A 12,932-nucleotide genomic window follows, 5' to 3' on the forward strand; every position below is an offset into this window, starting at 1 on the left:
CATCACAGATGGGTGAGGGGGTACTTATAGAATGGAGACCAGCTCAAGGGGTATACGAGAAAAAAAAGGTTGGGAGCCACTTGACTACATGAATACAGAAGCAGTTAGGATTAAATGTCTTGCCCAAGAACACTTGACATGTGGACTGCAGGGGATCGAACCACTGACACACGGATTGGTAGACGCCCATTTACCCCCGAGCTTCACCTCGTATGTGTGATAAAAAGACAAAATGCAGTTGAAGATCCTCGTTGCAGAATACTTGTACCGACACTGGACAATGACATAAAGCTTTGTAGTACTGCAGCCCATGCTTTTGTTTTATGATCCGTGTTATACACCATTTTTGAAACAGCAGCTAGTAAAACTACAAGCCACTCCTCACTGGAAGCAGCCACACTACACGTTATCCAGAAAAGAAAATGTGTGCATTTATTTATCACAAAACAATACATCTGGTCATAGTTTCATACACTTTCTGTTCAATTCTTGGTACACAATTCCAATACACAATACTATCTACCTGCTCTATCCTTTCCATAGTGTCTTTTAGCAATTTATTTTTATTATTCCTGAGGAAATCTGTTAATAATGTATTTGATATCCCCTCAAAATCCCCAAATTACAGGTCAATGTCACATTTTGCTACTCCCCAAAACAGCATGAAGACAAACAAAAAGCCAATTGTTTGTGAATGGGGGTTACAAAACATTCAGTTACTTAAATGACCGCCATCAGAAGGTATTTGGGTTTAACAGAGAGACGTACTTCACTTAAAGCAGCATACTGTGAAATAGCAGCTAAATGACCCCACACCATTTCTCACACCAGTACCAGTCCAAGCAGAAAACCCAGATTTGCACAGTGAAGACTTTCGACAGGAGTTTAACAGCTTCAGCACATCTGGAACCTGTCAGCAAGGAGGGGGCCCTTGGGAGCCGAACTGGATCCGTTCTCATAACAAATCTTCAACACATGTCAGAAAACACTGTTACATACTGTTTTATGTAATCTGAAAATATTAGGGAGAAAATATAATTATTCTTATTACGGTGGCTCTTTAACTCTCTAGCTGTATTGTGAGTGTTGTGATTTTGTGTTGCAACTAACGTAATAAAATACAAATAAAATGTATTATAAACATCCAATATTAGATGTTTGATCCAGCCACATCTGTTAATATAATATACTGTGACTCACTTTTGGACTTATTCCAAATCATGCAATATGGAAGGCATAATCATAATATTAGGTGTGGCTGCAGTTCGCTGTTGAATGCACACATATTGGGTTGACACGCAGATGCAGAAAGTATAAATTGTCTAGGCTCTTTTCCATCTGGAGTGGAACCCCCCCCCTTCGGATAGAGTTTGGACTCTCACGTCCATGTTTGTCCGTGTTATGAGGACAGAGAAAACACATGGTTTCCTTTGTCCCTGCCTGCATTGTGTTTTGTATGTCAGATGGCTGTACACCTATTACATCTAAGGTAATATAAGGATACTATCACCAAAGTACCCAGTTAACTAAAACACTTTAATGTGTTGCTCTTTTATTCTAAAATGTCTATTTATTTCACTGTACGTACATTAGGGTGCCAGTAGGAAACAGTATTTTAGCATTATCCGGTTTCTTACTTGAAATTACACTGAAAACATTAGAGAAACCAATAGAAAACTAAAAAAGTCAAAGGACCAACAGAGGTTTTAAAATGTATCTTCAAGGGAGCCTGAATATCTGTAGCAAATGCACGGCACTCTATCCTCTACTGGTGAAGCTTATATATCGAAACCAAAAAATGGCCTGCTCCCGGGTCGGCTATGCGTGGAAATTTGTACCTTTTGGTGGCATTAATGGAGCCATCAAGGGATTTTAAATATCTGTAGCAAAAGTACGAAAGGTCAGGGGATACAGAAGTCAGTGAGATGCATCCACAATTGATTATGATTTTATTACCAAATGTAAAGCAGTCTATTCATATATTTCAGGACACATAAAACATGCTGAATATACTAAGCAACCATTATTGCAATTCCAGGTAAGCATGACTTAAAATCGCAGAAAATGGCTGTCATAAGGAAGGGAAATTATACAAACAGGTAAAACGACTATGAATAGTTTAGGATGGACATATGGATGGACATACCTGTAGCTATAGCTGTCTTTGTCATTGTTGTTTTGTTGTTTTTTTTGTGTGTGTGTGTGTGTGTGTGTGTGTGTGTGTGTGTGTGTGTGTGTGTGTGTGTGTGTGTGTGTGTGTGTGTTCGTGCCTGTGTACGTGCATGGTTGCCGTCACTTTGCAACAATCAACAGAAACAGCGCCCAGTTAACACTTCCTGTGGTGGCTGTTTTCCAGGAGGATACAATGGGCAACGGGAGATACAAAGAGAGCACAACAAAGGCAACAGATTAACCCTAGATCAGAGGCCTGTAATACGAATCCAGTTCAACATACCCTGGATATGTTTGAGTTAGCTGGCTTACCTAATCCAAAACAAACGCGCTCTCGCTCAGCTGCGGCGCATGCAAAGACAGGGTGGAGGACAGCAAAATAGAGCGAAATGAGGCATGGCTAAAATGCATGATCTGTTTGGTATTTTGAAAAAGAAAACGTATAAATATACCTTATGGCCCTACAATATATTATTCAAATATAGCATGATAGGTCCACTTTAAGTAAGAAATTATATTTTGTATTTTGTATCGTATTGGAATCTGCAACGTACATCAATTCAATAATAATTTCCTGTGCTCATATCATTCGTAAAATATCGTCTGTAAATGGGTGTAAAATGAACCAATAAAAAACGGAATTCATCAGTGGCCTCACAGGGAAGCAGCTCCTGGTTGTATTTCACAAACTGTCAATAATTTACTTATTTTTAGAGAAGCAGAGACTTCTGGACACTCAATTCCACTCCTTTACAAGAAAGGAAATACAAAAAAAAAGTGTTATCAATACAAGGATTGGCCCAGAACATTTCTCCAAGAAGTTACTTACATCAAGTAATTGACTATTTATAACATAGGTTAAAGTTAGATTTGATGTAGAGGGTTTTACTCGAAAACAGCGAAAGCTAACAAATGTCTAAATGAGACAACTAAACGTCATCGTGACGAACATTAGCCGCCTTTAGCTTAGCGGTTGTGACCTGAAGTCATGCAACCGTAAACAAATATTTAATTTATAGCCTAATGTTAGCCTTCTACTTCTAACATTTATGCTTCAACTATTATAAAATGTGTGTTAATGTGTTGAGATTATCCTGCTGAACAAAACGTGTAAGTATCATAAATGTATGATTGCCACAGAGCAATAATCCAAAATCCATTGGAAAGTCCCCATTGCTTTTAATCGAGGGAGCCCTTGCTATGCTCGCTTCTGGGTCGGCCTGAAATACGTCCTCACTGCACCACTCTATTTACAACCTGTCATTGCAATCCATAGAGCCACACAAATATATACACCATCATCATACTTACTTAAGTGTATGTTGAAATATAATTACAAATGTATTAATCAACATTATTATGACGTAATTTTCCAAAAACAAAATGATGATCAAAGAGACAGCACCAAAACAAAGGAAGAATCACATGTTAATTCTTCCCTCCCGCCTCTACTTTAAAGCCGTGGTAGGTGAAGGGTTCCAGGACGGGGCTGCAGGTCTCTTGAGCAAGGCAGGCCATCTTGTTGCTGTCACAGCTGTCCTCGCTGCCCGGGGCCAGGTACACCGAATCAACGGAGTGGATGGACGGGTCCTCGTCAAAGTAGTTGTGGGGCCGCAGCAGGACCCCGCCCCCGTTTCCTACGGTTACCGTGTTGGGGATGTCCTCGGCGTGAGGGATGTGAAGGAAGCCGGTGGTCACCCAGGCAACCAGGTCCTAGGGAAAATGAAAAAAAGAGGTTGGATTAGGCAAGGACATTATTTTTAAATGTGAGGAAGGTTTTTAAATGAGAAGCCCACCCTAGGGCTGTGCGATTATGGCAAAAATCATAATCACGATTATTTTGGTCAATAATTGATATCACGATTATTAAATACGATTATTCATTGACTTTGAAAACATCCATTTATTGAACTTTTAAACAAATACAAATAATAATTTGAACAGTATCTTTGTAACTGTTGATTTCCCTGAACGTATAATTCAACTGAAAAACCAATACAAAAATAAATAAATGATACATTTATATCTACATTTAAATAAATAATATCAAAATAATAAATACCAATAAACAAGATCAACAAATATTTTGGAGCGCACTTCAACAAGCTACTAAACATATATAAATATGATAAATACAAATAAATGTGATCAAATATGTTGCAGTGCACTGTCACAACCTAGCAAAGCAAAATAATCGTTTTTTTCGATTATGTTGTTTTCGTAATTGTGGCAGGCCAAAATCGTAATTGCGATTAAAATACGATTAATTGCACAGCCCTAGCCCACCCCAAACACTCGCCTGGTTTTCGATGCTTTCGTTGTCTTCAATGTACTTGCTGAAGTCCACAGCTGGATTCCAGATGTCATGCTGGTTGTACAGACTGCCGCAGCTCTGCTCAGAGTCCTTCTGCTTTGTGATGGCCACCTTATACCTGGGGAGGTAAAGATTAATGAGATCCGGTGAACAAACTCCTTTTCCACCCAGATGGTTCCAGAGGTGGTGCCTGATTGCCAACCAGTTTTTTGTGTTTCCACTGCAGTGCTGCTGGATCTTGTCCCTGAAAACTGGTTCAACTTCAGAACCACCAATCTGCTAGAGTTAGACCATCAGGAAGTGCATACGTCAGAGGCTGAGGCGGAGCTACAGCAGATCTTTGAGAGTAGAAACGTTTTTGAAGAAGTAGTATCGCCCGGATCGCAAAATGTCTAGAACATGACCACACACATATATCTAAACATTGCGCAACATTAACAAGACATAAATGTTATTTTTCACCAGACTTTTAATTAAAACATCCTTTCCTATAATGTTGTACTTACTCATTCAAAGCATTTTTGGTGAATAATTAATATGCCTGCCCAAGTACAATTTGGATTTTCTGCCCTAAATCCTGTTATTGTTTATTTAGATCTGGTTGATTGGCCTAGGCTAAAATCATCTATGCCATATTGTTACGACCCTAAATTCACATTATACCTTATTCACTGCATTATATTGCCAAACACTAGCAATGGTGGAGCTAGAGCGCTGTACGACTCCTGCGGTTGTCAAGTGCCGCTGAACTGCACTGAATACTAACGTCATCCTGGAGAGTATAAAGCTCAAAAAGCCGAGCTTTTAATCAAATCTGGCTTCGAAAGTTTAAAGCAACATGAGCACAGCTCCAATGTAGTCCGCCATTGTTGTTATTGTGAGGAATATTCACACTGGCTTTGCAGCATTGTAAGCTGTGACATCATGATGTGGCTCATCTGGGGCTCTGGTCTGTGGAAAGCAAACTGGTTCTTTAATGGTTTGTAATGGCGCATTTCCACCATGCCGCGGAGCGCGGTTTAAGCGTGCCGTGTCGTGCCAGGCCCGTTTTTGGTTGCGTTTCCACTATGCCTAGTTCCGGCCCGGGGCTACTTTTTCACCTTTTTTCTGGCCCGACAAAATCGTGGTTCTATCGGGGCCAACAAACAGGGCTGAGTCGGGCTGAGTTTGCTAAACTAGAGAGAGAATCGCTGGCAAGGGGGCTACAACTACAACAAGGTGAACATATTTGACCGTGATTTAATTGTAATACATGTTTCAAAATGATGCCAAAGGAACAACATACTGATACCGGTTAGTAAAAACCATGAATTAATGCTTTGACAAGTCTGCAGACAGACGGCAGGCGAAAAACCTTTTAAAATGCGCGTTGTCTAAATGGAGATCGGCTAAGCTAACGCAATATATGCGCCGACCGTCCACACTCACAACAACGGCCTATACAGACATAAATAAACCAGCGACTGTACTCGCCATGACACAGACAGTCTGTGGTTTGTACTTGTTTAACTTTTGTCTAGTTTCTGAACAGATATGAGGAGCTGTGAGCTTGAGTGCTAACAGCTAACGGCTGATGTTGTTTTTCGGGGGTGCTCATTGAAGATGACGTCATAGCTCCGCCTACACTGCGTTACTATAGATACTACCCCAGTTCCTAAACTGTAATGGAAGCGCAGCATTAAAGTGGCTGGGCCTAACAAGGCCTAACAAGGCCTAACAAAACCGTACTAAGTCGAGCGAGGCCTGCGGTGGAAATGCGCCATAAGTAAGTTTAACCAACAGAGAACCAAACCAGCCCCAGCACTGGAACTAGAACGGAACTAATTTCTGTAAAAAACAAAAAGGGTAAAAATGAAGAGGAATCACTTCTGGTCTGAGCTATGTTGTGTAGCTGCTGTGGCCTGAGGTCTATCATTCCCTCAGGGAGACTGGTTCCTCACCTGGCCCAGGACATGGCCCTCTCCTCGGCCTGGCTCTCGGGGAGATGGTCCCCTGTGTAACTGAACACCTGCAGCCTGTAGGAGCGCTGGTGGCCCCAGCGGTTGGTCTTGTTGCTGGAGATGTGGAGGTAGCGCGGAGTCTTGGTGTCCTGACGCAGAGCTGCCTCCTGTGGGAAACCAAATATATAAAACATGTAAGATACTTTGGCTGGAAGTGAACACCAAAGTCACTGAGAAAACAGACTAACAATGGTCTTTACATTTTTTTGAAACGTCATATGTTATATCATCATTAAGCAAGAACATCAACAGCTAACATATTAATCTGGGCTGAATCTGTTACTCTAGGGCAGGGGTCGCCAACCCTTGGCACGGTATGGCATGGTTACGGTGCCGCGTGCCAATGGTGGCACGCGGCACCGTAACCAGTGGCACACTAGGAATAAGTGGAATAAGTGTGCAAAATATTTAAATTTTATTTTCGGATCCTGAACGAGACCGCCACCAGAGCGCGTCTCCCCGTTACCTGCAGAAGAAAGCCATGCACGCAACACAGCCCCGCTCTCTTTAACTCCAGGCGACTTTCTGCCGCTTTCCTCCGTAGTGCAGTGCTGATCGTTTGACCACAGAGGAAAGCACTTCACAAATTGCAGTACCCATAAGGAGCTGTACAAATACCGCAGTTTTTGCATGGCTGTGTCTTTAGTTGAAAACCCAGTGGCGATCTGCTCATCTCTCATCGAAATAACATGCTACACAGGGGCGGACTGGCCATGTGTGTTCTGGAGAATCACAGAACGGACGATCGTCCTTATTATTATGCTGTTTAAACCAATTATTTAAATTTGTTTGTTAAATTCTGCATCATGTAAGTTAGGGATGCTCCGATCAATCGGCCGCCACTAGTGGAGCCCCTCAGCACCCCCTCCTTCCCGCGTCCATTCGCGATGTCTTTCTGTCTCGCAGATCCCACGCAGCAAGCAGGAAATGAACCCAGCTCACACTGTCCGCTCCTAGCAGCAGAGAGCCGCGCAACGTCCCGCCAACACGGCACCCAGACCCCACGCAGCATTCTCATCTGTTTGTCCTTACTGGTGTCATTTTCTGGTTGCTAACGCCATTGTAACACATAATCACTGATGTTCCGCTGTAACGGTGGTGGACTCATCAGAACAGAGTGGGCGAGCTGACCAATCAGAGCACAGTGGGCTCAGGGAGGGGGGGGGGCAGGAGCTCCAACAAGCCGTGTAGGACAGAGAGTGAATACACATACTATACAGAGATGCTGTATGAGAAACCAATGTGAGTTTGGAAAATTGCACAATATAAATCTATTCTAGTATACCTCAACAATGGAATTATGATCAGTAGAAATGGCCATGACATGGGACCTTTAAGAATTCTCTAAATATAACATGTTTCCACTTTGCTATACCTGCTATGTGAGGGCAATTAAATACATGAATCTTAGCAGAAGGAACCTGTTTCAAGCAGAATGAATGTGGTTTAAATTATTCTGCTGGTTAACCGTATTGGCTTTCTGTCAATGTAACAATGTTAACCTTCCTGTGTCCTTGGGTCAAATTTGACCCCTTCCCAAATGTTTTGTGTCAGGATAAAATGTTTATTTTATGTTAGTTCCAGAAAAATAACAGATTTGCTTGTACACCACGTTTTTCCAAGAGAAAATAATTATGATCACTTTCATTAGGTTTTGGGATTTTATTCAAATGTATAGCATCTGTGGTCTTCTGGGGTCAATTTTGCAGAATAATTCAAAAATGTTTCCTTTTTAAACTCAGAAATTAGGTTTGATTTTGTGTAAATTAGTTCTAATGACCATACATTCCCAAAACAAGAGTACAACTTTTTGTAATAATTAGGAATAAAGTTGCCTTAAAGGGTGTAACATAGATTTGGGTGATTATTTATACTATATGCTTTATAAATAATCCAACCGGGAGGACAAAAGTTGATAGGAAGACAACACAAGGGTTAAATACCTGCTCTGTTTGAAGCTGCTTCTCCACCACCTTAGGGATCATGGTATAGCGTTCAGGCATCCAGGGCATTGAGACATTCACAAACTCCATGTCCTTGGTCTGGAATACATTCTCCACTCCTGGAGAAGAGACACATTCCATTGACTACACCTTATTTTCATTTGACTTTCTCCAATGATGCTTGTTTATAGTTTTTTTAATTGCATTCTGACATACTCAAGTTCCTAAAAAAAATCCTATTACACTCACCTAAAACATCAATGTCCACTTTGAAGTTGATAAAATGGGTGTGGATATTTCCTGTGACATTTTCGGCCACTTGGTGACCAAACGGAAAGTTGTCCTTCAACGCGAATGAAGAGGCGATGTAGCCGGTGGCGTGGACCTTGGCCTCCACTGACCCGCTCTGGTAGAAGATGAAGTCCCACATGTAGTCATAGTTTCCGATAGCTGTGATGGTCCTAAACACTAACGCGCTGTTTGCCAGCCCTCCGTAACTGTTGAAGACAATCTCAGAGAAGTGCCTCCGCAGAGGACGGCCCATGTCATGCTCAAAGACGCAGATTGAATTTCTGAGTCTTCGTGGTACACCAGTGTCCAACAAGTGGAATGTGTCTATGAAGGTGGCTGAATAAGGGCAGTCGACCCCCCTGACCAACTCATAGGCACACCGACCAATGCCCAAGCTGCCGTCGAGGTACTTCGTGAGCATGAGATTTGGGGTGACAGACCCATAAACTGACATGGCCTCCTGAACGCTTAGCTCATAGATGATCCTCTCTCCTCTAAAACGGATATCAAAAACTCTCATGCCTCGTAGAGGGCTCAGACCAAAGGCAAAGCTCCAGTCAAGGTATACGATGTGGTTATTCTTAATACTGAATCGCTCTCCTTGGGCGTAAAACTGCTGGGGCCCAACGCCCGTGGGTTTGTTCCTGGGTTTGAGCGAGGCGTAATTCGGCACAGCTTTGTAGATGATTTTCGGAACAGTTCCTGCCTCGTATTGCTTCTTCAGATCCAATATGCTGTCGAAGTACTGACCATTATACAGCACCTTAATCACAAGCCAGGACATGTTATCAGTGCTTTGGTGGTTGCACAATATCTCAAAACCTACAGGGTGGATGAAGAAGCCCTCTTCATTTCGACAAAGGGAATACCAGGTCTGTCTGTCACCGGACTTGACTCCACTGGGCATGTTTGGGTAGTAAGCAGAGTTTGCAGATGCGTCTATACCAAAACTGTCTAACAGTAGAGTACTGATTGGTTTAAGTACATGTTGCAGAAACTTTATTATCAGAATGTGTTCCCCAGCATTTACCGGGCGTGCAGTCAAAGGGATCTCCCTTCCATATCTTTCCAAGGTAACATCGTAGTGGTAGGTTGGGTTGGGGAGCGGGCCCACCAAATATTCACTTATGTTGTTGTTCATGCCATGAAAAACCACAGCGGTTGCCTCTCTTGCCGGTGTTGGGCCGTTACTATCCAGATGGTTTAAAACATCCAGCTTTTTAGGCAGGGAGAGATCGATCATGTAGAGGTAGTCAACTGAAGGAGGCGACAATGGGTCAGTTGAGATGCTCATCCCTGGGATCTTGGTCATGTAGTCACTCACCTGATGAAACTCTTCCACTGAGAGGTCAGCGAAGACAGCGCTACGCTCATCGTGCACCACAGGTTGTCCTAGGTTTACCTGTCGGGCAGGGCACTTCGGAGTCCGTCGGGTGTTGAGCCATATCAAGACACAGTTACCTATCAATGAGGCAACAACTACAAGAACCAGAATGCCTTTTAGCACATTGGAAATAGTTTTAGAGACCATTTCTCTGCAGTTGTAGAACAGTTTGAGTCAAGGAGAGGAAATGGTTGCTTTTAAGCAGCCTATGTAAAGGGGTGGCCAGTGGATTTATTGTTTTATGGTTTTATGGTTTTATTTTTCACACAATCACCACATTCAAGACCCTCCTCAAACAAATTGTACGGTGTCCTTGGGTGTCATGAAAGGTGCAACCTGAGAAGTGTTTCTTTTGATAAGAGCAATGGAACCTTTGATAAGATAACGCATTAACCATGTACAGTGGCGAATTTAAGGTTGTGTCAAGGGCAGGAGCGGACAAAGAAAGGGGACCAGCTGCATGGGGGTAGCATTTTCTATCTAAATATTCTTTGGGCCATTTTGCCTTTGTTAAAGATAGGACGGATTTACTTTAAGTTTTAACAGGTCTAAATCCTAACAACTTGTATTGACCCGCTGACTATTCATCTTGAGCCATCAGGTCAAAAATGGTTTTGTTTTCCAAACTAATAACCCTGCATCTAATTTATGGGCTGGCACAACATTTAGTTCCTTTGCATCGCCACTGTGAGTTAAACATTTCAATATGTGCAATTATTTTGTTTATGACCAAATACGCCAGCTAAGGATGTTTCCACCAACCTCAGCTGTTTTTTGTGTTTAATGATGGCCCAGATAGGATAAATAAATAAAGTGACCAACATTTACTGATACAGTACATTCACATGACTATCAGAAACAATAGGTTACAAAGGTACACTGACCTGAGCTGGCTCTTCACTTTTCATGCAGAGGAAACAGTTTATCTCAGCTGTAAAGCTAATGTTTAATGAATTTACAACCAAGGTCAGATCAATACTGAAAGGCTTTCACTGTGACTGCTATGACACCATGATGTGAGCAAATATTATTTAATGTAGATTAGATAAGCCAATCATAAAGTTTTACAATATCATTGTTGTTGAAGAAACCTGTACACCATACCAAACTTCAAAAGATGAATAGACTAATTGACCTTTGTGCTAATATCCATTATGAAAGCTCAAAATACAAGGACATAGACATTTGACTCCCAGAATCTACTAATCATAATGATTTTATTATGAAAAATAATGATTCTCAAAAAAATGACACTAACCAAAGAACAAAAGTGTGTCACGAAAATGATGTTAGCTTCAAGCATAGGTGACGGGTGAGGCTCAGGCTAAGGATCGCTGATATTTGACCAACTATGATACCAGTTTTAAACACACAGAGGACATAATTATGTTAATAGAAGCTACTCCATGCAGTTCATTACCCGCCGCCGCAGCATTCAAGGCTGTTTTACCTGGAGAGCAAAGCATGCAACTGCCCTGGGACCCTCAATTCACACCAAAAACCCTAGGTCCACCACACACACACACATTACAAATTGAACTGGAAAAGACCTTAAGGTGGCTTTGGCTTTTTTAAGTTTTAAGTTTAAACACCTTTTAATTATTTGAGTTGATGTAACAGTGCTTTTTCCCAGTGTAGGTGTACTAAATGATAACAGCGGTAATAACTGAAACAATTTAATGAAACTCCTTGACAAAATACCAGAACCACAGGAAAATAATGTGAATTCATGGGTTACTATTTTGATTTTTTTAAGCAATATTTTGACTGGCCCGAGCGCGCAAGTGGAAAGTACGATCTGCTGGCCCGGAGTGTTTAAATAATCCATTTATAACATCGAGCCCTGATATATATATTTATATTAACAAAGGTAGTTAAAGGTGGGGTAGGCAATTTTGGAGAAACCAGCTCGAGTGCGCTAGAAAGCACTTAAGATATTCATTGCTATCGGGATGTTAAGAGCATTCCATGGAATATAACAAAAAGTGTATCTCAAGCCGGTTTCTCAAACTTACCTACCCCACCTTTAAAGTAAAAATTCCAATAAAATATCAAATAAAAAAGAAAACTAACATTTATATAAATATAAGAAATTTAATTAAAAAAAAGTCCAATCAAATAGTAAAATCAAATTGAGTAAAAATATTTTATAAAGCTAAAAATGTAAAGTAAAGATGTGCACATTATGCTACAATATAACAATATATACGGTGCTGTATTAGTATATGTAAATATATGCTGTGAACACATCATCAGAGTGATTGGTATGCAAACTTGGTAAATGTTGCAGCATTTGTAAAGTACTGATTAAAAGGATAAAAGTATATTCTCTTGAATTTAATCCCAGCACACACACACACACACACACACACACACACACACACACACACACACACACACACACACACACACACACACACACACACACACACACACACACACACACACACACACACACACACTTTAGATCAGGGGTGGGCAATTATTTTTTCCATGGGGCCACATGAGAAACTGAAAATATTGTGGAGGGCCGGGCCAAAAGGCTGAACTCAATTCTGCATAATATTAATTGTATTTCTTTATAAAAAGCAGTAAATAGCATTGTTTTGACAAGCTGGTAAGAGTATATGTTGTAGTTAAGCAATGAAAAAGTGAGGTTGCCTTACAAAAAAATGTCATTTATTAAATCAAATTTCCCAAAACAATGGTAAACAAAATGAACGTTTTTCACCATTTGTGACTCATATTAGTGAACATTTTCAGTCACATTCACTCAAACACATTTTGAGTTTCATTTACTGTTGGAAAGAGGTTCTTAGCATTCTAAA

General features: G+C 41.1%; 1 protein-coding gene across 1 annotated transcript; it reads right to left on the reverse strand.

Annotated features, from left to right (window-relative positions):
• Positions 1–2,209: 2,209 nt before the first annotated feature.
• LOC117469199 (membrane primary amine oxidase-like) lies at positions 2,210–10,251 on the reverse strand. The gene is made up of 5 exons (XM_034113579.1): positions 8,679–10,251; positions 8,430–8,548; positions 6,427–6,593; positions 4,472–4,604; positions 2,210–3,885 (listed from the first exon to the last, which is right to left on the reverse strand). Exons 1-5 carry the CDS (start codon positions 10,249–10,251, stop codon positions 3,601–3,603), a joined length of 2,277 nt encoding a protein of 758 aa, XP_033969470.1. The 3' UTR covers positions 2,210–3,600.
• Positions 10,252–12,932: the final 2,681 nt, after the last annotated feature.

The sequence above is a fragment of the Trematomus bernacchii genome, unplaced genomic scaffold (assembly GCF_902827165.1).
Source record: "Trematomus bernacchii unplaced genomic scaffold, fTreBer1.1, whole genome shotgun sequence".
Classification (NCBI taxonomy): Eukaryota; Metazoa; Chordata; class Actinopteri; order Perciformes; family Nototheniidae; genus Trematomus; species Trematomus bernacchii.

Coding starts and splice junctions, on each gene's coding strand:
- LOC117469199 (XM_034113579.1), bottom strand. CDS start 10,251: ATGGTCTCTAAAACTATTTCCAATGTGCTAAAAGGCATTCTGGTTCTT. Junction 8,549..8,678: donor AGTGGACATTGATGTTTTAG/GTGAGTGTAATA, acceptor TCTCTTCTCCAG/GAGTGGAGAATGTATTCCAG. Junction 3,886..4,471: donor ACGAAAGCATCGAAAACCAG/GCGAGTGTTTGG, acceptor CATTTTCCCTAG/GACCTGGTTGCCTGGGTGAC.